The sequence below is a fragment of the Thamnophis sirtalis genome, unplaced genomic scaffold, assembly GCF_051295495.1.
Source record: "Thamnophis sirtalis isolate CommonGarterSnake01/CBP01778 unplaced genomic scaffold, rThaSir2_p1.2 scaffold_1, whole genome shotgun sequence".
In the NCBI taxonomy this organism is placed as follows: domain Eukaryota; kingdom Metazoa; phylum Chordata; class Lepidosauria; order Squamata; family Natricidae; genus Thamnophis; species Thamnophis sirtalis.
Genome location: NW_028261381.1, coordinates 127,243,456 through 127,269,343, shown reverse-complemented (window position 1 = coordinate 127,269,343; position 25,888 = coordinate 127,243,456). Strand labels below are relative to the sequence as shown.

Below are 25,888 nucleotides of genomic sequence, written 5' to 3'. Positions count from 1 at the left end.
TCTAGCTTTTTAAATACTGTCAGGAATTTAATTATTGACGAAGCCTCAACAATATCTTGCAAACCAGTTCTTATACTTTGCTTAAAAGTTAAGCAAAGTATAAGAACTGGTTTGCAAGATATTGTTGAGGCTTCGTCAATAATTAAACATAATTTGAGGGTTTTTTTCAGTAATTTTAGTAAATAATTGTTTTCTAATGACTTTTGCAATGAATAAATTATTTTCACTGCAGTTTTACATGAATGCAATCGTATTCCCAGGTCTACTCCATTTTTAATTTGTGATTGTATCTCAGCTTCTACGTGACAAAATGGTTTTAATCTTTGGGCCAAGTCGTAAACTATATTGAATACTTGACAAGTACTACTACGTTTCCAAAAAGCTATTTGAACCCTTTTTTCTGCTCTGTCATATTTTTTTGCAATACTTGCAAATGTAAATGTAAATTTTAAACAGGATAAACCTTTAGTGAAATGTAGATTCACTTTAAGATATCAAATCAGATATTTAAGAAAATAAATTCCCAATATATTCAATCGCATTGAATAGACAAGCATATAAAAACTATAACTCTGACTACCTACTATCGGTAGTAACAATTTAAGTAAGGAATATATTTCAAATTCAATAGAATATGACTTCTCCCCCCCCCCCGTCCGCCCCATTCCATAGAGTATGAATTCTTAATTTTTCCTAATCCTAATTTTTAATCCTAAAAAGGTTCGAAATTAAAATTGTTAACACGCTCCCAAGCTTCTTCCTCGTCTCCCTCCCACCCTTTTCAGGTTCTACTTCAGAGGTATTTAAACTTGGCAACTTTAAGACTTGTGGACTTCAACTCCCAGAATTCTCCAGCCAGCAGCTGGCTGCAGAAATCTGGGAATTGAAGTCCACAAGTCTTAAAGTTGCCAAGTTTGGCGACCTCTTGAGTTGCTTCCTTTAGTTCGGCGGAATTTTTCCACCTCCTGCTCTTACTCGTCTGCCTCCTTAAGCATGTGCTTCGGGACATTTTCCTGCCGCATAACGAGCTCCAGAGCGGTCTCCTCCTCGTCCACGGAGCGTACCCGGGCGGAGGTCCCACACTCGCCTCTGACCATAGGAGACGGACGGTGCCCCCGGCTCCTTCTCCCAAGGCGTTCGCTCGCCTCGGCTATCCAACCGGCTCTCTGCGCGCTTTTCTAGCTGCCCTATTTCTCCACCGCTCGGCGAAGTCCTCGTGAAGAGACCTTCCGTCCCTGAGGCAGAAATGGTTCCGGGTCAGCGAAAGCGGTAGCCGACCTGTCGCGCTCGAGGGCTGCGGAGCTTTGGAGAAGCCGGCGAAAGGGACAGTCCGGGGAACTCTGGTGGCTCTCCCAGATTGAGGCCGGAGAAGGGGTGCGCGCATGCGCAGAGACGGGAGCTCTGGTGTTATTGGCGGCGGCAATAATAGCAGGAAGCCGCTCACCATCATCGCGTGACGGGCCGCCTGCGCTCCCCTTGCTTAGATCCTCGGGAGGCGGCAGCGGGGCAGCCATGTCTCTGAACCAATATGAGAGACATTATAACTCCATCAACTCTGACTTCGGGAGCGAGTCGTCCAGTGGGACCAGCCCCCGTCCTGGTTCGGGCTTGGGAGGCGAGCAGGAGGAATTGCATTATGCCCCTATACGGGTTTTGGGTCGGGGGGCGTTCGGCGAAGCCACCCTGTATCGCCGGACTGAGGTACGTCGTTGCCCTGGTAGTACAAGTTTTCTTCCTTGCATAAACCGAGGCCCCGAATTTTCTTCTAATCCCTCCTTCGCTTGTGTTTTTTTAATTAGAATTTGCTTCTTTGCTTGATGTTTAAAATTCCTCATTTCTTTGAGGTGGCCCATTATCTTACATTTTGGAAGTTTAAATTGGGGTGGGAGGAAGGGCTGAAAAAAAATCCATTAAACTGTATTATGTTCGAAATATATGCAGGAAGATCTCTATTTTTTTGCAGCTCCAGTTGCCTGAGTTTTCAGAAAGGATACATTTAACTATTAGTTTAAGTATTACAAAATGTCTGAAGAATTTCACCAAAGGGGTGGAATGACTATTACAATAGCAAGTGCAATCTATTATTATTATTAATATTATCATCATTATTAGTAAGTTCAATATAAATAGATAAATGCTTAGATAAATCTGAACTCACACATACAAATGGAATTTCACCTGATGGCAACTGTGTAGAAAAGGGGATTTCAACAGAAAATCAGTCCTTGATAGTTGCAAAAGGCACACATTCCAAGCTGAAATTACAAAAGGAAACAAAGTGTCTATTTTATAGTGTTTTCTGTTCAAACCTACAGTTTGACCACATTTGGAATCCTGTATATTGTAAAGCCAAAGGACAACAGAATAATAACTGAAGCCACTTCCTTTTGGGATACAAATGGTTGATATTCTTTAACTTAGAAAATAGCAAAATCTAAAAATGATAGAGGTGAATAAAACAGTGCAAAGTTGGAATATAGAGAAACTTTTCCATTTCAAAATTAATAATTCACTGATTCTATAGTTATTTCATTAAGAGCTGGGATATCTACAACAGATAAAAGGAAGCACTTTTTAAGGTTACTTATATTAACTTATGGCCATAGCCCATAGATTTATTTATTTATTTGTTTGTTTGTTTATTTATTTATTTATTTATTTATTTAATTAATTAATTAATTAGTTTGTATGCCGCCCACTCTCTAGAGACTCAGGGCGGCTTACAAGTAAAAAAGGGAAGGGGAAACATACAAAAACAAAACAACATTAAAAGGTCCACAACATTCACAACCTAGGATGGGGCTAGACAAAATCAACAGCCCCAGACCTGCCGGAACAGCCAGGTCTTAGTCGCTTTGTGGAAGGCCGGAAGGGTAGTAAGGGTCCGGATCTCAACGAGGAGATCGTTCCATAGGGCCGGAGCAGTTACAGAGAAGGCCCTCCCCCGGGGAGTCGCCAGCCGACATTGGCCAGCAGATGGAATCCGGAGGAGGCCTAGTCTGTGCGATCTTATGGGCCTCTGGGAGGTAACTGGCAGGAGGCGGTCTCTCAGGTAGCCAGGTCCGATACCATGTAGGGCTTTAAAAGTAGATCAAATACATAGTTTATATCCAAACTGTTTAGTCTTTGATTATGTGCCATCAAGTCAGCATCAACTTTTAGAGATCACATAGATTTTTTCCATGACAATCTGTCTCTAACTTGGTCCTTCAGGTCTTCACCCATTGCCAGCAGTTCTGGACCCATTGCTACTATAATTGAGTCAATCCACATTGCTTCTAGTCTTCATCTTCTCTTTCCTTTCACCTGTCCTAGGATTAGGGCCTTCTCCAGGGAGCTTGGTCTTCACATCTTATGTCTGAAGTAGGATAATTTGAGCCTGGTCATTTGTTCCACTAGTGAGAATGTGGGTTGATTTCAATAAGTGATCCACTTATTTGTTTTCTTGGCTATCCGTGAGATTCTTAGGAGTCCACTCCAAAGTTCAAAAATGTCAATACTCTTCCTGCCCTGCTTCTTTGAAGTCCAATTTTCACTTTCATGGAATGTCACAGGGAATACATAATTTGAAGTGGTAATCACTAATTAGGCAAATTCATATAAGATAAAACTATCAGTAGATAGTGATGGATCTATGTTGAAGGCAATCTAGTTCTCTTAATTCAATTGCTGGGAATGACTTGGAAATTATACCACAATGGGTATTGGTTCTCCTTTGGTATTTAGTTTGCCATTGTGCAAGCAGCATACGAGATTATATTGTCCTTTGGTCTGATCTAATATAACTCTACTGGCTATTCCACAATATGTACTCTGCAAACATTTCTGTTTGCTTTTCTTTTATTGGTTTGATAGATTTTCATCCAGCTTTTCCTGTTGTGTATAGGAAATTTTGTACTTTTCACAAATACTTTATGAAATATATAATCTATAATCCCTAATTCTTCTTCCATATTCTATAGCAGTGATGGCGAACCTATGGCACATGTGCCACAGGTGGCATGCAGAGCCATTTGTCAGGGCACGCGAGACGCTGCCCTATTCACCCTTTTTTAAAAGCCATTTTTCGCCCTCCCCAGGCTTCAGAGGCTTTATAGGAGCCTGGGGAGGGCGAAAAGAGCTTCTCCCCCGGGAGGCCCTCTGGAGGCTTCATGAGCTTCCCTGAAGCCTCCAGAGCGCAAAAACCCGACCCTACGGGTAAACCGGAAGTTTGGGAACTGACTTCCAGTTTGCTTGTAGGGTCATTCTGACTGCTCCGGAGGCTTCAGGGAAGCCTCCTGAAGGTCCCTGAAGCCTTCAGGGTGCTCAAAACGACCCTCCGAGCAAACCAGAAGTGACTTCCGGTTTGTTTGGAAGATCATTTTGACTGCTCCAGAGGCTTCAGGGAAGCCTCCTGAAGGTCCCTGAAGCCTTTGGAGGGCTTCCTGGGGGAACGGGGCGGGGGAGGCTGTTTTCACCCTGCCCAGGCTCCTATAAAGCCTCTGGAGCCTGGAGAGGGCGAAAAAAGCATGCAAAAAATGGGGGTCGTGCCTGTAGTGCGCGCATGCGCACTGGGGGGGTCGTGCATTGCATTATGGATGCGGCACACCCGCACACGACCCCCCCCCTGCGCTCCCCCCACTTATGGCACGCGAGCCAAAAAAGATTTGCCATTGCTGTTCTATAGTCTGCATTTTTTTACTGTTCTCAGTTTTTATAAACAACTTATTGTGAAGCTAAACTTAAGGCCCTAAAGTAAAAGCTATAAGTACAGTACTTAGTAGTCCCCTTCTTTTCTAAATCACCTTCCTTCTACATATTAGGCAGGTATTAATAGTAGAGGTCTAATTTATGCATATCTAAAGATCATGTCTGTACATGGTGTCTTTTTGTGTCACATAGCAAAAATAGCAGCTTCTAAAACAAAACCTTGACTAGCCTGGCCCAGATTCAATTTACCATTTCCAATAGTATATTAAAATAATTTTAGATATTTATTATATATCTTATTGAGCCTCAAAATCATGATGCTAAGCCCAAAAATCATGTTGCTAAGCAAGGCAGTTATTAAATAAGTTGCTAAGTGAATTTGGCTTTCCCATTGACTGTCCGAAGATTGGAAAGATGATCACTTGACCTCAGGACAGTGCAACTGTCATAAACATGAATTTATGACCAATTGCCAAGACATGTTGCCTGGCACGCACAGCATCACCCATTCCTCTTCCAAGTTTCTGACCTTTGTGCATGCAGCAGTGCAAGAAACTGGAAGCATCTCAATTTTGATTATGTGACCATAGTGATGGTACAGTCGTCATAAGTGTGGAAAATGGTCATCAGGCACTTTTTTCAAAAGTGTTGTAACTGAACAGTCACTAAATGAACTGTTGTAAGTCGAGGTCTATCTGTACTGTCTAATGCAGTGATGGCGAGCCTTTTTGGCACTGAGTGCTAAAAAGGGAGTATGTGTGTGCACACTCATCAGGGCCGCAACCCGGAAGAGGAGCTGCCCAGGGGGCATGTGTGCACTGGCAAGCTAGTCTTCCGGTTACTGGCGTGCCGATCAGCTGGCCGGTGCACATGCTCATGCCGGAAAATGGAAGGCCAGCTCTTCCAGTTTCTTGCACTGCTGCATGCACAAAGGTCAGAAACTTGGAAGAGGAATGGGTGATGCTGTGCGTGCCAGGCAACATGTCTTTGTGTGCCACCTCGGGCACGCATGCCATAGTTTTGCCATCATGGGGTCTAATGCCTATATATATTTACCCATTTTGTATGGATGTAATATTACTATTATCCTTCTTACCTTCTTTACTACCCACTCTTATTGGTAATACTATGATTATTATTACTCTGTTGTTTGCATGTACCCAGAGACAAATTCCTTGTGTGTCTAATCACACTTGGCCTAATTATTCTATCCTATCCTATTCTATTCGTAATTTAAGTAGTTTAAAACCCTGTCAAATAGGATCAAACAGTAAAGCACAAAATTCAGCAACACAAAGGTTTTAATGAACAAATATTTCTTCAGATGACATAGAAAGTGAATAAGGATGGAATTATACATTTGCAAAATTTATTTTAAAAATGTTCTCTCTCTGCATAATGAATCCTTGTCCCCTCACTATTTCTTAAAAACAATTTATGGCCACCCAACTTGAATAATGCGACTCTGGGTGGCAATATATTTATTTATATTTATTCTTTTATTGTACTGGGTTCCCAAAGTTTGCCCCAGAACTTGATATACAGGTTTTTTTTTTAGTTGATCATACATCATATGCTGTTTGGGGATGCATAAATGAAGTATAGATTCCTTCAAGAAATATGCATTCTCATATAAAGAAAGGCATTTTAAATAAGATTTTTAAAGAATCCACATGATAGAGGCAGATAAATCACATGACACTTCATAACTATGCAGATCATGTAGCAGATGTAACAACTCTTAATTGCAACAGAAGAAACAAAACTCTGAAATATTTTGACAATTCATGTATGTTTATTATGTCAGTTATGATATTAAAAATTGGACTGGATTCAGGATGTTTTTGCATATAAGGCTTCAAAAAATTTACCTAGATTAAATTCCTTTGAAATTAGTGTGACTGAATTGATTATTTTAATTATAAAGGACAAAAAATAATATCTTGCTCAATGGAGTTGGGATTATGAAGATGATTTTTTTCAGTTGAAAATAATTGCTGCATGAGGAATTTGGATAACGGAGAAATAAATTTTGCTCTTATTCTGTATTGCCTGGCTAAATTGTTTCCCAAACTGCCATTTAGCATAGGAAAGAAATGTCATTAGCATATTCTTTTCTTTAACTTTGTTTTTAGAAAAGTAAAGAAGTGGGCATTTGAAAATAAAATATTGAAGATGCAGAAAATTTGCTTCCTTTCCAGCAGTTTCCTTTCCATGGCAAAAAAAAAAAATTAACAGTATAGAAGGGGGGAAAAAACTAGTGCTGCATTACATTTTAGCAAAGTCTAGGGCTAAACTACAAACTACATAACATTTAAGAAAGGCATTTTAAATAAGATTTTTAAAGAATCCACATGATAGAGGCAGATAAATTCTGATCTGAGTAAAGAGCATGAAATCTGATAAATTTGAGCTATATGGATTTGCCTACCAAGATATCTCTTTGGTTTTCTGAGAAAAAAAATTAAATACGTGTGAAGGTGGAAATGTTTTTTTTATAGTGTGTGTTTTCAACTCATACAGTTCCAGGCAGGTCTTTGATTTCTATCTTTCATAACACAATTACAATTAATTATTTAACATCATTAACAAGTATATTTTCTAAACGTGGATAATTTTTGAATGCCACATCTAAAATATTTTTAATAGTTTATTAAAGACAAGTTGAAAATCCTTAACATAGTTTCAGTGGCTACCAGAATTAATAAATTAACTAGATAACCTAGAATCTTATCACAAGAATTTGATATTGATACCAAATAGTGATATTCCTTATCAAATCACCATCTTGTTATCCACTGTAGATTATATGCCTGAAAAGCTGCAATATTAAATTATTACTGAAAAAGGTTAGTTCTTGGAATCAGAAATAAGAATGAGCATTTGAATCCCATATTTAATTTTTGGATGATTGAAGAAATAAATGCTATTTTTAAGATGTTTGTGAATTATCTGGCGTATACATCTAACTAAGCAGGCTTTTTAAATTGCAGGACGATTCACTTGTAGTATGGAAGGAAGTGGATCTTACCAGATTGTCAGAAAAAGAGCGGCGTGATGCTTTGAATGAGATCGTTATTCTTGCTCTGTTGCAACATGATAATATCATTGCTTATTACAATCATTTCATGGATAACACCACTTTGCTGATTGAACTGGAGTACTGTAATGGTGAGAACAATGTCTTGTAAAGAGCAAACTTCTCTTCCATCTTGAGCGATGGAACAGAGAGAATCTGTGCTTTGTTTACAAATGTTAACTACAGGTAGATTGACAAATGCAAACAAACTTTACCTTGCAGGACTGCCATTTATGTTTCAGAGATATATACTCTGTAGTAGTTGCTGAATAAGAGACACTTAGAATCAGAACTACCTAAAAGAAAGATGTGGTACTAAATACACACCCAATTTGAGGAGATTTGAAGAATAAACAGAGTAAAGAAAATTAAAAGTACATGAGAAATAATCTTTTTAGTTTAAGCCATACATGGTGCTCCCTTCTCCTGTATTAAATATCTTGGATTACATTTTTCCTTCTTTGCAAAACTTTACAGTCTTACTTTCTAATTAATTTTGCAGATTATTAGCATCAAAGAAATCATTATTTATTTAAACTTAAATTTCATTATTTTCCCAAGTTTATTGAACCTTTATTTGTAACATCTTTTGAGGTTTGGATTGAAGGTGGCAGCAGTAGCAAAGAATAGAGCAGAAATGAGAATCCTTTTTTCCATAGAAAAAAATAGGAAAACATTAACATCCCCTGAGGGATTTTTATTACACAGAGAATATGTGAAATTTATAACTCAGTATTTTTCTTTCTTACTTCCAGGTGGAAATCTCTATGATAAGATCCTACGACAAAAAGACACATTGTTTGAAGAAGAGGTAATGAAAACATTGGGAGACAAAGGGAAGTCTGCTTCTCCTTTATTCACTTGATCAGCCTTTAATTTGGTTTTAAAATAGTCTTCCTCAACCAGATTACCTCCAGAAATGATGAACTATAGATATCATAATTTCCAGCCAATATAGGAATTATTGAAACTGTATTCCAATACTTTCAAAAGGGTTCATCAAACTGTATAGCAGCAGGGAGCAAATAATCTCTACAATTAAAAACAGTTAAAATAACACAAACAGCACCAGATTATCATAATTTATGAGTTTTGTGAATACTGATATTTTGTGTATACTTATCCAGAAATGTGAATTCATAGGAGTTTTAAGGGAAATTTTTCATATTGAGGTCTTGTGAGATTTGATAATCTCAGGGATTTAAAAAAAATAGGGACTCTGCAAATGCCATCAAGAGGCTTGTGAGTATATCATGCAAACATTGTTGTGTCACCTCCAGCAACTGCTGGAGAGTAAGCAAGTTATGTAGTGAAATGGAAATCCAATCTGATTATATGGAGGGCACCTTGCCTTTGCCATTGCCTTGCACTGAGACAGTGTAGGAAAGGATATTTGTAACAAGGATATTTGTATTATGTACATTTTAAATATTTGTCTAATACTATAGATTTCACACTTGATATGGCTTCCTAGGGGATTTATGAGTCTCTTTAATTACTGTGACATGACTATAGCCTAATAGTTTTAATAAAGAATTTGTTTATTACTGCCACAACTCTTAGAATTTTTTCTTCTACATTTTATATTTAAAAGAATGGAACATTTTTTTCTGTACTCCTAGAACTAATTGCTAGGCAGAAAGATCCATGCGTTTGTTTTTATATATACAATAATTCGGCTATTGTTATATCAGTTTAAAATGTGATTACATACGTGGTATGTTCTCTGTGTCCAGTGAGGCATATTTTCTGTTCCAAAATATGTTTTGAATTGCAACTTTAGCACTTCTTATTTTTAAAAGGCCATTTTATTAAAATAAGATGTTTTTCATCTTCATGATAAAGATCCAGATTATATTCAATGGTTGCCCAATATTTTACGTATCTGTAAAAGGGAGACAATGAGAGAATACAGATGTTAAAATAAATGTTTAAAGTATAGAGTGGTGGTGTGTGACAGCTGAAACTTCGAATTAAGGGGTGTAAAGACAACCATGATTTTTTTACAACAGCTTGAAATCTCAGTATATTATTAAGTTATAAATTTCTTTAGCATCCATTATCCATTTGAAAACTATGAACTAATAATTCCAGGAAGGTAACTTTGTAGAAAAGTGCTCAATATTGAGTTGCTCTTAAATGATAAAATCTACTTTCTAAAGAAACGTTCAATTAGAATATTTCCTGTGCTGGTCTCCTAAAAAACATTTTTTTCCTATGTGAACTTCTGGTTGTTTTTGCAGATGGTAGTGTGGTATCTCTTTCAAATTGCATCAGCAGTGAGCTGTATCCACAGAGAAGGAATTCTTCACAGGTACTTTAATTTAGGTGCAAAAGAAGGCAAAAATTCTGTCTGTTGACTGTGACAAATATAATTAAATGAGAGTTCCTCAAATTGCATACAACCAAATATATGAAAGACCATATTCTGCAGCATCATTTATCTGACAAGCATTTTCATAATATTAACTGAATTACAACTTATAGTTTCCATATGACATAAAAAAATTAATGGATACAGAGAGTTCAAGTAGGCTTAGATTCCTGTTCTACAGTGAAGCTCATTGAATGAATTTGGGCCAATCATCTTTGCCTAAGTGTCATCACAAGGCTGGTTGTGAGGTTAAAATGGATTGGGAAGAAACCATGTGTATTATCTTGAGTTCCTTGTAGAAAAAGCATCATGTAAATGAAATACATAAATATTATAACTGTAAAGCAAACTATTTAGATTGCCATATTATTTTCTGTAATTGTTTGACATTTTATAATTTTGCTTCATATTAACTTTTTAACCACTGGACCATAATAACATTAAACCTTGTTCACAATGATAAGTTATCCCATTCTGAAGCTATACTAAATTGACTTTACTTTCATTCTAACTGTCTCCTCTGAATTTCTTTGGTGATAACACTCTCAAGTAGCAGAATCTAGGAAAAAAACTAGTCTTCTTGGAGTAAAAATGATACAGTTAGAAATACAGGCTTCAGATACTCTTATGAATGCCTAAGAGGGTTATAGTTTGTTGAGTAAACTTTTTTAAAAAAAATTGTGGAAGTATTTGAACAAATTTTGTTCTTTTACATGGATGCTTCATAAAAGTTTTAAAATGTTTTTTTTAATCAAGGATTACATTGAAATGCATTCTTCTAGTCCTCATAGATGAAGAAGCAACACATTCTAGCTTTAACTATTCATTACTTTTAAACCATTAAGTGTTGAATAAGATTAAAGTGGTTTAGAAACAAACATACTTGTACAAAATGCAGATTTTTTTGCCCCTTTATTTCATTTTCTGCTTATAAAACTAGAATTAATTATTAAAAGGTTTATGAACCATTCGTCAGGATTGTCTGCATGGTATGGAAACTATTAGCTAGTGAAATAGCTTCTATCTTTATCTTAAAGGCCGTCTGCATAAAGACTCTTGTTCTGAGGTTACGCATTTGCTGTACTACATCTTTCGATTATCTGATTTCTTTTCTTAACATCTTTTAATGCATTTTACTGCCTGGTATTTTTCATAATTAAGAATGATAATACATTAATAATAAAGGTGTGAGTTAAGCGGATGAAAAATTTTTGTGATCAAAAATTCTTAAAATAAAAATCATATTTTGTAATCTTGTATATTAATCAAAACTATACATATATACAATATATTCATATTGTATCACAATTGGTTTGTGTAATATCTAAATTTGTTTACTTAATAAAGAATGAAATCAACCATAAAGTGCTATATGCAATCCCTATTTTAAATGATACTCCAGTTGGGACTCCTGGTGATGAAATGACTGTTCAGATATAGACAGAAGCAACTGCTTCTGAGTGTAGTGAAATTGACACAGAATGAGTAGTTTTCTAAGTGTAATTTTTTGGCATTATAGAAACTTACAGAATGCATTTTTGTTGTCCTTGTTTTTAAATCATTCATATGTAATTCAAATGCATATAAAGAGCAACAAAAATATCCAGAACAAAATTAATGCATTCAATAGCTTTTCTTGAAAACGAGAGTTATAATATCACATCCATAAAAACTAAAGTTTGATGCGGTCAGCTAACTTTTGGAAATCTAGTGGTCAAAAAGAATTTCCAACAGTTAACTGAAGCTGTCATATTCTTGAAAAGACAGATAGGTGTTAGAAGGAAATAGCAGGGCCTAGATAATCTCAGCTGATCTTGAAAGGAGCTAAGAGGATCAGATCTGATTAATTCTTGGATGGAAACCACTAGGAAATCCCAAGGCTATAGGTTAACCTGGGAAGAAGGCAATACTAACACTAATAATTGTTATTATTTATTAAGCATATGTGCCGCAATCTCTGAACATCTCTGGCAGCTAATAGCAAACAAAAGCAAATGCTTCTGGGTGGTTGTCAAAAAAACAACATGCGTGTTATCTAATCAGCAGTTAAAACAATTTGAGGGAATGTTTACCTTTAGATACAAAAATAATACTTTTTAAAGTTAATCATAATTTTCTATGGACATGCCAAATTGATCTTCTAGATACGAGCTTTGTAAACAACATTATTTTTTAACTTTGTCTATAAAACCCAAGGATTTACCTCATCTATTTTTCCTGCTTTATTATGTACTTCTATGCATATCTGTCTAGGTCCCATTGAGTTCTATGGGGCTCCCTCTCAGAAAGAATATGCTTCCTCATTGCACTTCAACTTGAAATGAATCTAGTATCTACTTTAACACACATTTAACTGAGAATACTAGATTAGCCTGCTTTAAAACTAAAAAAATAATAACAGCTTGCATCACATGATAAAGTTTAGGACCCCTGCAAAAAAAGTAAGATTGTACACATGAAGAGGGTATTAATGCCTTCAGAATACAGATAGTCCTCAATTTATGACCATAATTGAGCCCTAATTTTTTGTTGATTAGTGAAACATTTGTTAAGTGAATTTTGCCCTATTTTATGACTTTTTGTGCCACAATTGTTAAGTGAATCTGGCTTCCCCATTGACTCTGCTTGTAAGAAGGTTACAAAAGGGGATCACATGATCCCAGGACACTGCAACAGTCATAAATATGAGTCAGTTACCAAGGATCCAGATTTTGATCATGTGATTATGTGGATGCTGCCATGGTCGTAAGTATAAAAAATAGTCATAAGCCACTTTTTTCATACCACTGTAACTTTGAATGGTCATTAAATGAACTGTTGTAAGTCAAGGATTACCTGTGTTAACAAAGTGAATATGTTATTTTTTTAAAACTTTCTGTGTGTTGATATAAATATTTATATCTCAATGTTTCTTTCCTAGAGATATAAAGACCTTGAATATCTTCCTCACCAAAGCAAATCTCATAAAACTGGGAGACTATGGCTTGGCAAAAAAACTGAACTCTGAGTATTCCATGGCTGAAACTGTAAGTGGCTGCAGGACGAATGTGATGATTATGATAATGATGTTTCAGCTATTTGGGACTTTATGCACGTCAAATAATACGATCAAGTGTTTATTTCTTACTTTTTCCTGTTCTGAATTATTTCTAACAAAAGTATCTAAATTTGCAATTCAGATATTTGAATTCTTTGAATTCACATCTAGATATTTTTCAGTAGATTTTTAAAATAAATATATGGCTGGCTCCTCCCTATAGCCCTTTAGGAAGGCATTTAAGGCCTGGCTCTTTCACTAGGCATTTGGGTCACGATCACCAGAGGCCCCATTGAATGAGTTATATCTAAGAGTTCTAATCACTGTTAGAACTATAACAACTATATTAGTTGTTTTTAATGCTCTGTGCTATTTCCTCCCTGTTTTGTATTTGTTGTTGTAACTTTTTGTATGCTGCTTAGAGTTACATTGCTTGAGTTGAGTGGCTATATAAATGGCTCTAAATAAATAAATATTCCCAAGACTGGGTTTGAAAGAAATAACAAACTGATCAAATGATACATCTAATGATAGAATGTGTATGTTGGCATTGGCAAATCTTTTTCTTTGTCCGTTTTGTTTAGTATAATTGTAGAATTGTTTGATATCTTTTTGTTTTGACTATTTGCTTCAGTTTGCTCTCTTTTAAAGATTCAAACTTTATATTAAGAAAAAGTAGATGCTCTAGTTATAAATAGGAGAATATGTATGTGATAAGATTCAATGATTACTTTTCTACAAATATGCTAAAGCAAATCTGAGCTTTTGGGAGGAAAGAAGATAAAAGGACAGCAAATTAGAACTTATTGCATTGTGTCTGCTTGATATGGAATAACTGATCTAATATCTCTAATATCTATTTTTGTTTTGTAGTTGGTAGGAACTCCATACTACATGTCTCCAGAGCTCTGCCAGGGAGTAAAATATAGTTTCAAGTCTGACATATGGGCAGTTGGCTGTGTTGCTTTTGAACTCCTTACCTTGAAGAGAACATTTGATGCAACAGTAAGTCACTCTATGGAACAACTTTGCTCATGATTAATACTGCATCACCTTTTTTATATTGCATTGTCCTATGGTGAGTGATTAAGAGAAAGTGACTCCAATTTTAGATACCATATGACAGTGAAAGTTCTAGGTGAACTATGAAATTCTCATATAGAGATCCCTTTGGCTTTCTATTGTTCTTCTGAAGTTGCTTGCTATCTTGCAATACAGATAAAACTGGAATTTATTCAGGGCTGAGACAATTAAAAATACAGTTTCACAGACCATCACCTCAGGAAATTTCTCCTTTTCCATTTAGACCCAGCATGACTGGCTGGGGAATTCTGGGAATTAAAATCCACATACCTTAAAAGTTGGCAAATTTGAGAAAGACTGGCTTAGATTATTTCGCTTTTTCTTTCTTAGAATCCCTTGAACCTCTGTGTGAAGATTGTGCAAGGAAACAGGGCAATGGAGGTTGATTCCAGCATATACTCTGTGGATCTCATCCAAATGGTGCATTCCTGCCTTCATCAGGTTGGTGAGCTACCTTCATTCTGTGATGGCAGTTTTTGGTTTGAGAGAGTGTGGAGAAGGAGCCCTTGAAACTTTTTACCCGCTGTCAGATACTAAAAACTCCTTATCAAGCTCACTTGCTTTCTCTAGAGTACGAAATTAAAAGAACTAATAGTGTGGCTTTTCAGATCTTTTTTCAATGTTGAATATTTTTCCATTTTTTAGATTGGATGGTGTACTATTGTTTCCCCTTTCCCTCTTTTCTTAACTGCATTTAAAAATCATGTACTGTAAAGAGAGAAACCAAATAATGTTTATCTTCCTTTTTTTGTTGCCCCACATTCATTGTTCTTTTTTAACCATAAAGAAAGCAAAATATATAATATTTTCCAGAAATAAAAATGAAATGTACCTTCCCACCCCAAAGACATATAAAAACAGCTGACTTTTAGCAACCTCTCCCATTATGTTTTTTTTCTTTCATCTTTTAGGCCCACTACCTTTCAGTATGAAAATTATGAAGTAGCCCAGAATCATGTTTCACCTTGAAGAACTTTTACTTTAAATAGGATTTTTTTTAAAAATCACAAGATAATATTATAAAAGAAATGAATAAAATGAGACTTACATCACACAGAGAAGTTCAATTTCAGTTTAAAGATGTCCTCTTTTTATTTTCAGCTTTCAGATTTTGAACGGGAGTCTGTCTCTGAAGTCATCAAATATTATGAGCTCAGTTGAGTCTGAGGGGATGGGTTTTCTCCGCAGATTAGTTGTACATTGAGACACCATAGTCTGCTTTTTTTTCCTATAGAGATCTACTTTGGTTTTCTGAGTCAAGGTGGAAGGGAAATTTCTATGGTAAAACAGCAAAAGGAAAATTGCTACAGTAAATTAGCAAAACCATTCTATTTTTTTCTTTTCTAGCAGATAAGTCAAATCCTGGGGTTATTCCTTCCACACACCCTGACAAACCCAGCCCCCAGCCTGGTATTGGTGTTAACTTTGAAGTCAGTATGAGGCCTTGTTGTTCTTGGCAAACTGGGTTGGCAAATATTTTAGAGGAATGGGTTGGAAGGGATTAGAGGAAATGTAGAAGTTATATCTCTTTTTCTCTCAGCAGAAAAACAAGTGTGACAGCCCACACTAGTTATAAATTCAGTGAGAGTAATTTTGGTTTCAATGCTAAAATAAAACACTTCATTTAAACACTAAACAGTTGCCATGCATTGTTTGGAAATCTGTAAGAAGAGAGGAAGAGCAGCAAATGAGATTTAGTTGGCTCCTTGCTCCTGCACTCAGGGTTCCACTTTTGTTGTCACTTAGCTTTATAGTTAGGTGTCCTCCTTAGATACTGCAGTAACATAAGCACTATTAAACTATCTGAGCATTCTGCTCATTTTAAGGCGCTTTTGATTTGCCGTGTTTGGGGAAATGGAAATAGACCACAAAGATGTAACTTATTCATTGTCCTAGAGTTAAAGATTTGAAAAATGATCCCTCTTCTTAGGGAGTGATCTGTCACTCACCTCTTTTAGGATCCAGAGAAGAGGCCTACTGCTGATGAGCTACTTGAGAGTCCATTTATCAAGAAGCGCAGGAGGTAAATATTAGACATAAACAGGTTTTGTGTGTGCGCGCGTGGGGGTCTGTACATGTTAGAAGATACCATCCAACCTTGTATTGCCTGATCATACTGGTGCTTCATGTACACATAGACTATCTGTTGAGCCAATTGCTTTATTAAATGACACTCTTGAGTTCTTTGTGACACTGAGTTAAAAATAAGACTATTGAAAGCATAGATTATTTAACTTGGAAACTGTGCTATACATAGTGTTATACAAATTTATTTTTTTCAGTTTTACCTAGCTTATCTCAGACTTTGATTTAATGTATAAAATATATTGGATTATATTTAGAGAAATAAATGCATGCTAAAAAAATTAGTAGACCAACATCCTCTGATTAGTTGTATTTATAAAATTATAATAGTAAAAAAGAGGAGGAGGAGGAAGAGGAGTGCTTTCCTAACACATTTCATTAAAAGGCATAAACTTTTATGCAAGCTTATGCAAATCACAAAAACTTATGCCTTATAATAGAATTTGCTGCTAGGAAAGCATGCTACAGATTCCTTCTGATTTTTGCTGCATAGATTTATACTGCTGTCCTCTTACAATGTTTATAGTAGTATGTAATAAGTTCAGTATTCATGATAGCAGTTTTCTATCTAATGTACACTCAAGTTCTGTAGTAGTCAGATATTGTTAAAACATTTGAAATATGCTTCTTATTTATTGCTTTTCAGTAATCATGTAGTAAATGCAGTTTGAACTTTCACAACAAACTAAGAAGGAATATTGTCATATATTCATAGGAACTATAATATTAATGGAGGATAGTAATTCTATTGGGTAGTGTAAATATCTAAGCCTTGTGTAGAGGAGACTTAACTTGCTAGAGGGATTAATCATTAGAGTAGACCTTTGCAATCCGCATCTATCAAAAAGGATCCATTAGTTGGTGTGCTTATTCAATGAAGGCAATTGTTATATTTGCAGTAGAGCTATGAAGATGGCTGATGAGGTGCATACTGATAGCAGATGATCTAGATCAGGGGTAGTCAACCTTTTTATATCTACTGCCCACTTTTGTACCTCTGTTAGTAGTCAAGTTTTCTAACCACCCACCAGTTCCACAGTAATGGTGATTTATAAAGTAGGGAAGTAACTTTACTTTGTAAAATTTATAAAGCAGAGTTACAGCAAACCCCTACCGCCCACCATGAAAGCTGGAACGCCCACTAGTGGGCGGTTGGGATCAGGTTGACTACCACTGATCTTGAAATGAAATATTATGGGGGTTAACACAGTGACTTTGTATCTCTTAAATGCAAATTTTACAATGTCCCTATAAATCCCTCCCATCCCCCACCCCAGTTATCAGAATCCTTACCTATGCTATCTGACATGATATAGAAAATTTTCTTTCAAAAAGAATAACAGTCTTTCACTGTTAAGAGGGGAATAAAATAGGGAAATGTTTCTCAAACTTTCTGTCCATGGATCAATATTGCTTGAGATTAATTTATTAGTTAAAGATGGTGAATAATATGTAATGCAGTGGAAGTTTTTAGATTACTGCAGCCTCTATTTTATTTCATTTGAAAAAAAAATCAAAGATCACATATGAGTATAAAATATTAAAATAGAAAAATTGTCCTGACAAATTAGTTATGTGAAATGCTATATATTTTTAAGCAACAGCCTTGAAACAAGTTAAAATCTAAATTAAATTTATAATTATAGTGTGAGAAAATAACCCAAATTGGCATAACTGAATTAACAACACAACTTATCAGTTAGATGTGAGGCAGCAAATTATTAGTCAATTATTTTGCTGCCTTTATTTCTAATTTCATGAATGGGGGAGATCCCTGTGAATTATTCCATATCTTGTGCCTTCATATCAAAGCCAGTATTTGGCTGGCTTTGACTTGGGGAGGAGAATGGGTGGTCCATTGTCTGCTTAGCCTCAAGTGGCAAAATCACTTGGCTGGCTGGACTCTTCATTCCCTTGGCTCCTTATTTGTATTACGGTTCTGTGATTGTTTTGTGACCTAATTCTCAGGATTAGATTTTTGTTTTGTTTTTTCATATTCCAAGCCCTATACTAGTTTCACTTGTTTATCTTTCTTTGCCTCTAGGTGTAGAAATTCAATATCAGTCTCCAAATTAAACTGACAAATAAATTCTTAAATTTGATTTGGATTAGTGCCTCTAGAAACATAATATATCCCTTCCAGGGATATATTATGTTTCTGGAGGGAACACTTTTCCAGAAGAGTGTTTGTTTTTTTTAAATGCAGGATGGCAGCTTTTGTCAATTTCTTCTTTTCCCTACAGCTCTCAGGCAATAAAGTGTCCCACAATCCTTGGGAACAGATTTTTGAGAACATAGGGGCTGAGGAGAATGGCAACTTGACTTCCCCCATTTCCTGTTTATTAGAGCCCCCAATTTACATAGTTAACAATACAGCACTGAAGCATGTCCATTGTTTATACAGGCTATATTAATCTATGTGTGTTATGGATATTGTGTATTTCAGGCATTGAGTAACACTGCTTATTATGTAGAAATTACAATATTTAATACAGATAGACACTGTCTGTAGCTTGCAATACAATTTTATGAAAAGGTTATTTGCAGTGTGATTAAATCATGTAATGATTCCTTTTGAAAAAGCTGTATTGATGCACCGTTCTTACTATTTATTCTTCCTGGCAGGGATATGGAGGAAAAAGTTGCACTTCTTAATGGCCCAAACAAACGCCCAAGGTAAAGAAATACGTGTTGAAGAATAGAACAGAAGAAAATAGTTGGTCTCTGCAAGTATCTTAGCATGAGCAAAACTCCTTTCCCAAAAGTGTTAAAAGCTGTGTTCTTTGGAAGGCTCCCTCTGCTGCTCCAAAGACTATCCTAAGCTATCTCTGTGTGCATGTGTTTATACAGTGGAAGGGGACAATCTAGATAATAAAGTAGCGGGTATCTGAAGAGGTATTGCAGGGTGGGTAGGCAAAGCTAATATATCTGCCTTCTTTCTCTCTGCCTCCTCCTTTTCATGGCCTCAGCACTAGTCAGCATCATACTTGGCCTTACCTATTTTAGCTGTTCCCATGCTTGAATTCCACTGCCTGCATCTTCAATTCAAGTGCAGCATAATTCAAACAGTCAGTTATCTTTTCTTCCAAGCTTCCCAGGGTCTTCTTTTATTTTCTTTTAGGTATTGAGCTGAGGTGGCACAGTGGTTAGAGTGCGGTACTGTAGGTTACTTCTGCTGCCTGCCTGCTGCCTGTAATTTGGCAGTTTGAATTTCACTAGGCTCAAGGTTGAATCAACCATCCATCCTTCTGAGGTCGGTAAATGAGGACCCAGATTGTTGGAGGCAATATGCTGACTCTGTAAACTACTTAGAGAGAGGGCTGTAAAGCACTGGGAAGCGGTATCGAAGTCTATTGCTATGGCCATCAAATGTTGCAGCAGGAATGGTGTAATCCAACAGCTGTCTGCCCTATTTTCCTAGCACATTTCTACCCCTTTTAGTGCCACTAACAATGCCTTTGCCTTTCCTCCATTGTATCCAACCCTGGAATACTTATGTGCTGACGTGTGTGTTCTGGCTCTATGCCCAGGCATAGACCTCCAATACATATTGGAGGTCCTGGTGCTTTGGTTTGCGCACGGACCGCAGGCATGTCTTTTGGTCCAAGCATAGATCACCTGAAACTGACTATTCCTCACTGAATCTTTTGCATAACTTTTCTTGATGGATAATTGCTATAAAAGAATGCTTTCTTTAAGACATTTTAACTCTAAAATATGCAAGTGTTAAACTATTGTAAGTTATATTTAATTTTACTTTTCTTGTTAACCATGCTCATCATTTACTTTAAATTTCCATTTACTTTACATCAGTCCCTACTTATAAATTGTGCTATATTACTGAACAATTTACCTATACAGTTAAAAATATTAATGGTTTAACTTATCAATGTATTTGTACACCCTTCTCATAAGTTTATTCATGTAGCTGCCTTTAAACATTCAAAAATTGTATATATGTCTCTTCAAATTGATTTCTGATTTTCTTACAACATGCTGCTTTCTTCCACGTTTCCATGCTGTCTGTCTGGCCTCTGAACCTAATGCATGCCAATGTATATTTATATATATGGAAAACTCTTAGCACTTATATGAAGTGTTTTTGCATGGAAACTGGAAATTAAAATTTTCCCATCTATCTTCTCTTTAGAGGCTTAGAAAAGCAGCTCATGGTAAACAGTGTATCCATACAGATCTCTTGTGATTTACAGAACAAGTACTATGAATGAAGCACCTATTGCAGTGGTGACTTCACGCACTAGTGAAGTATATGTATGGGGAGGTGGAAAGTCCACTCCTCAGAAGCTGGATGTTATTAAAAATGGCTGCAGTGCACGGCAGGTCTGTGCAGGAAACACTCACTTTGCAGTGGTAACAGTGGAGAAAGAGCTCTATACTTGGGTGGTAAGTGTCAAAAGAATTTGGGAAGGTTGTGGGGGAGGAGGGATTCTACAAAACATTATTCTTTGGCATCTGCCATCAACGAAAGGATCAAGTGCTGCTAGGAATTTGCATCTTGTTCATTATGACAGATCACATTGGCTCTCCAATTGAGTAAAGAAACAGCAGTTACATTTATATCCATTCATGTCCCAAATACATGAGCCTCCAAGTGGAACTACAAACTAAATAGCCTTTGGCCCAATTTATCAGCTGGAAGGAAATAAGTATTTCTAGAGATTAATATTTTATTTATATTAAGTGATTGATATGCCACCTATTTGTGGCAGCTGTAGATGGCTTAGTGGCGTAATAAGTGTAACTGTATTAAGTCATAAACATTATTATAATCCTAAAATGATAACTCTTGCTATCTTCTTTTAAAATCACCAAATGTCCTACAAAAGAAGACTGCTTTGACCAACTTATGTAAGACTGAAAAAATGGGGGCCACTTCAACCTCATGGGGCAAGTTGTTCCATGGGGAGGGTTCGCTACTAATAATAGTTCCCAATCTTCTCATGTCTCTCATGGGTGGGTAGCCATAGCATTTTTGTACACTATGTTGGATGGGCTGATTGTACCTGGAGAAGATTATGCCAGAAGTGCTAATAGACAAATCTGTAGAGGGCTTTCCAACCAGCACTTGAACTCAAGCAGAACAGATCTCATGCCAAATAGATATTAAAATAATGCTGGAAATAATATTCAGCCAGTATAAGTAGTATCTTGGAAAAAAAAGACATAAGAGACATATGTATGTGAAGACAATATAAAATGGAATGTAAATGTAAATATTAAATGTAAGTCATATTAAATGTTAGTCTATGTTAAGGAAGGGATTCCCAGTTTAATGTTCACTGTTGATATTTGATACTATTACATACTCTGTTTCCCTGAAAATAAGACAGGGTCTTGTTTTCTTTTCACTCCCCGAAATAAGCGCTTGGCCTTATTTTTGTGGGGGTCTTATTATTTTTGAGGCACAGGAGGCAGCGAGCGTGGTCACTTCATGGCTGCTGCTGTGTTGCAATATTTTCAAGAAGGGCTTATTTTCGAGGGAGGACTTATTTTAGTGCATGCACTCAAAAGCTCAATTTGGCTTATTATCCAGGGTGGTCTTATTTTCGGGAAAACAGGGTAATCAGACAATACACATGTCTATCTTTACTCTATCTGTGAGGTACCTAAGTGGTATTCCCTCATTCATTGAATTTGCCTACTATAAGCTAGGTTCCAAATATCAAGATGTTTTCTCTTTCTCCACATCCCACATCTTCCAAAAAGCATCCCAACATTTAGATGGTTATCTGGAGCAACATTCCATAGGACACCTACAAAAAAACCTATAATTATTATTTAGATGCTGAAACAAGAATAGGCCACTTCATCCTGTGGAAACAGAAAGGAATATAGAGGTGTTTCTGGTTCCTCAATACTCTATTTAATTTATTTTAGTTTCTTTTCATTAACAATATATCATGGCTCTTAAACCACTTTATCAAATGTATTTTTAAATAGAACATGCAGGGAGGCACTAAACTGCATGGGCAATTGGGACATGGAGATAAAGCTTCGTATCGGCAGCCTAAGCATGTGGAAAAATTGCAGGGCAAAGCTATTCGTCAAGTATCGTGTGGGGATGACTTTACAATCTGCATTACAGGTGAGAGACATAGGTAACATGGTAGCCCTTCAAATGCATCAAAAAGGTTACGGAAGAACTGAAAAAGTACATTAACTAAAAGAGAAAATACCCCAAATGTAAGAGAATATGTAATACTCCGGTATTGATAAATCTGGAAGACAGACAAACCTGCAGCTGCTGGAATTAGGACAACTTCCAAAAACCAATTTATATCTGTTTTGTGTTCTTTGAAATGCTAGTACATTGGCTTTTATATTACGTTTTGTGATTGAGTACATAAAATCATTAAAATGAAACAAAGATTAAAAATATATTGATTATGTGGCAGTCTATATAATTCAAATATGGTCCAGAGTGTAGGATACTGTAGTAAACTAAGCCACAATGGACTTGGCTTGATCAAAGTAATTACATTGTACTATAGTTAAATTCTCCCTGTATTAAAGAGGAAGAGAACCATTGGATTTTTAAGATTGGATCCTCTGTTGTTCATATATCCCTTGTTTTCATGCAGGTGAAGGTCAAGCCTTTGCCTTTGGTTCTGATTACTATGGCTGCATTGGTGTTGACAAGGCTTTTGGGTCTGAGGTCCTGGAGCCCCGGCAGATCAATTTTTTTTCCAGTAATCCGGTGGAACAAGTTTCCTGTGGAGATAATCATGTGGCGGTGCTGACACGAAATCGTGAGGTCTACACATGGGGCTGTGGAGAATATGGTAGGTTACTTATAGGCAGTTTTTAATCTTTAGAAAGATTAATGACTGATAGAAGTAAAGTTTATTGGAACACTATCATGATAGATCAGATTAAATGAGGATTTCTGCTTCTGGAAAGGTAGATGGTTGATTGACAGCTTTCTTTGAATCTTACCCGTACTCATCATTATTGTTTCTCCCCAAATATAGGCCGTTTGGGTTTGGATTCAGAAGAGGATCACTCCATCCCACAAAAGGTAAAACTGATTGAATTTGACTGCATTTTCTGGGTTTCTAGAATAATTCAGTCTTGAGACATTTTCTTTCCAATTCAGTATATTAAGAACAAGTTTCTATTAAGGTTTTATAAATTAATACAGATAAGGGAAAAGAATTTTTGTTTGGGAGCCATGCAGAGTTAGTTAGAAGATGACCAAATATTTTGTACTTGAGATGGAAAAAATGAAATTTTGACTCTGGGTTTTATTAATTAGATACATTCATTGTTATAGGAATGGCTAGTACATATTAGTATGTAAAAGTAAAAAGTTGACGTTGTAATGTTATTATTCTACTGCGCGCAAAGAGTCAGAAGTCAATATTTTTTTCCTTTTTCTCCTTTACCCCTATATTTCTTTCTCTTCCCTTTCTCCTTCCCTATTTTCTCCAATTTTAATTTTCTTTTGTACTATATATCATGATAATTTTTTAAAGGAATATGGGTAATTTTATAAATGTTTTAAATGAAAAGAGAACGAACTATATTCTGAATACAAATCTTTCCATATGACTTTATTTTATCTTCTCCTATATAAAACAGATGATAGATAGAAGAAGTATTGCTTTACATAACTAACCAGGCACATCTGCTCTGATTATCTCCATGGTTCTAGATAAAGATTTATCCTATCCTTGCTTTTCTTTTAAATTGAAAGTACTACCGTATTTTTCAGAGTATAAGACACACCCTTTTGTCTTAAAAAAGAGGGTGAAAATCTGGGTGCATCTTATACACTGAATGCAACATTTTTGGCATCCTGAAACCCTGCCCCTTTACAAAAATGGCTGTGCATAGCCTTTAGGAGGCTTCCAGAGTGTTCCTGGGTGCTGGGGAGGGCAAAAATGAGCAAAAAATGGGCCTTTTTTGCTCATTTTTGCCCCCCACAGGCTCCAGGAGCAATCTATAAGCCTCCTAAAGGCTATGCATGCAATTTTTTTGACAAAAAAATGGGTCCATTTTTGGGAGGCCTGCAGAGTGCAAAAACTTTTTTTAAAAATTTGCCTTTTCAAAATCTTGGTGCGTCTTAAACTCCAGTATGTCTTATACTCCGAAAAATACGGTAATTTTTAAAGTGCCAAATAGATATGAGGTTTTCATTATATGTGTTCCAAGTATTCCTTGTAAAAAAGGTTTCCTTTTTCATTTAATATACTATATACAAGTAGCCCTTGATTTCTGACCACTTGCTTAACAACTGTTCATATTTATAATGTCCCCACCCCCCAAAAAAGCTACTTAATGGCTTGTTTTCAAAATTATGATGGACATATACATATACATTTGCACTCTGCAGGCATGTGATCACATTTGGACACTTGGTGCCCGCTTACCTTTATGGTCACTTGCTGGGTCACCTGTCTGTGATTTTTGACTTTTTTTCCATTTTCCATTGTTAACTTCAATTTCTGGTAAAAACGTCCGTTGGAGAAAATTGACTTGCTTAATGATCACATTGTTTGCTTAATGTCTGTGGCATTCATTTATCGACTGCTGCAAAAAACTGGACCAGACATGTGATGCATCATCCTACAACTGCAATAACTTATGACTGTAATTCTAGACTCAATTATGGTTGTAAGTTGAAGATTAACTGTATGATTCTTATATTTCAAATTGCTGCAATGGACAACAGTTTGCCTTTATTTTGTAAATCATCATTAAATTCTGAATAGTGAGTTCTTGTTACCAAAGCCTTTTCTCTGTCATGTAGCAGACTAGAAGGAAGGGCTTTGATTCTTTCCACAACTGTTGTTTTCCCATTCCAGGTGTCAAGAAACTAGGATCTTCTATATAAAAAAACCCTGGCTCTCTGCATCAACTGTGTTTAGTTGTTTAGGTATTTTACATATTTCTTTTTTAGGTAGAAATTCAAAAGACTTCCCATATTGTCTCAGTCCAGTGTGGCAGTGATGGAACCTTTCTCCTCACACAAGCTGGCAAAGTGTTAGCCTGTGGTCTGAATGAATTCAACAAGCTAGGCCTGAACCAATGCACTTCAGGGATCATTAATCATGATGTGAGTGGCCTTGTATGAAAATAGGGAAATAATGTTTTCATGACATGTACTTATAAATATAATTTTAAAAATTCATAACAAATATTTGTTAACAGATTAAAAAGAACCCAAGGAGGGCAGATGAATATGGTTTACAATTTCTAGAAATAATTTTATGCATGTTTGCAAAACCTATCCAAGAACCAATAAATTTTGCTTTTCTTACAAAGAGTCTTGTGATATTAAGAGATTCTCAAGCTTTGCATGCATCATTCTTGATTGAAGTGTGAGCACGTACAGAATCATGACATTCGTTTTATAAAATTGATGTCTTCTCATAGGCTTATCAAGAAATCCCATATGCTACAACTTTCACTTTGGCCAAGAAACTCTCTTTCTACAAGATTCGCACTATTGCCCCAGGAAAGACACATACTGCTGCCATCGATGGTAAGATTAAATTATTATCTTGTGATGTAGTAT

At 36.1% G+C, this 25,888-nt stretch overlaps 1 protein-coding gene across 1 annotated transcript in view; it reads left to right on the top strand.

The window, feature by feature from the left end:
• The first annotated feature begins 1,368 nt into the window (after positions 1 to 1,368).
• The window catches only part of NEK9 (NIMA related kinase 9), a 36,048-nt gene continuing 11,528 nt past the window's right edge, over positions 1,369 to 25,888 (top strand). The window contains exons 1-15 of the mRNA XM_087724345.1: positions 1,369 to 1,701; positions 7,683 to 7,860; positions 8,524 to 8,579; positions 10,012 to 10,082; positions 13,063 to 13,168; positions 14,053 to 14,184; positions 14,593 to 14,703; positions 16,221 to 16,285; positions 18,973 to 19,023; positions 20,559 to 20,751; positions 22,309 to 22,453; positions 22,950 to 23,150; positions 23,340 to 23,386; positions 25,271 to 25,426; positions 25,747 to 25,855. Of these exons, the coding sequence (XP_087580471.1) occupies positions 1,513 to 1,701; positions 7,683 to 7,860; positions 8,524 to 8,579; positions 10,012 to 10,082; positions 13,063 to 13,168; positions 14,053 to 14,184; positions 14,593 to 14,703; positions 16,221 to 16,285; positions 18,973 to 19,023; positions 20,559 to 20,751; positions 22,309 to 22,453; positions 22,950 to 23,150; positions 23,340 to 23,386; positions 25,271 to 25,426; positions 25,747 to 25,855 (1,810 nt within the window). The 5' untranslated portion in view covers positions 1,369 to 1,512. The remainder of the gene's footprint in view (positions 1,702 to 7,682; positions 7,861 to 8,523; positions 8,580 to 10,011; positions 10,083 to 13,062; positions 13,169 to 14,052; positions 14,185 to 14,592; positions 14,704 to 16,220; positions 16,286 to 18,972; positions 19,024 to 20,558; positions 20,752 to 22,308; positions 22,454 to 22,949; positions 23,151 to 23,339; positions 23,387 to 25,270; positions 25,427 to 25,746; positions 25,856 to 25,888) is intronic.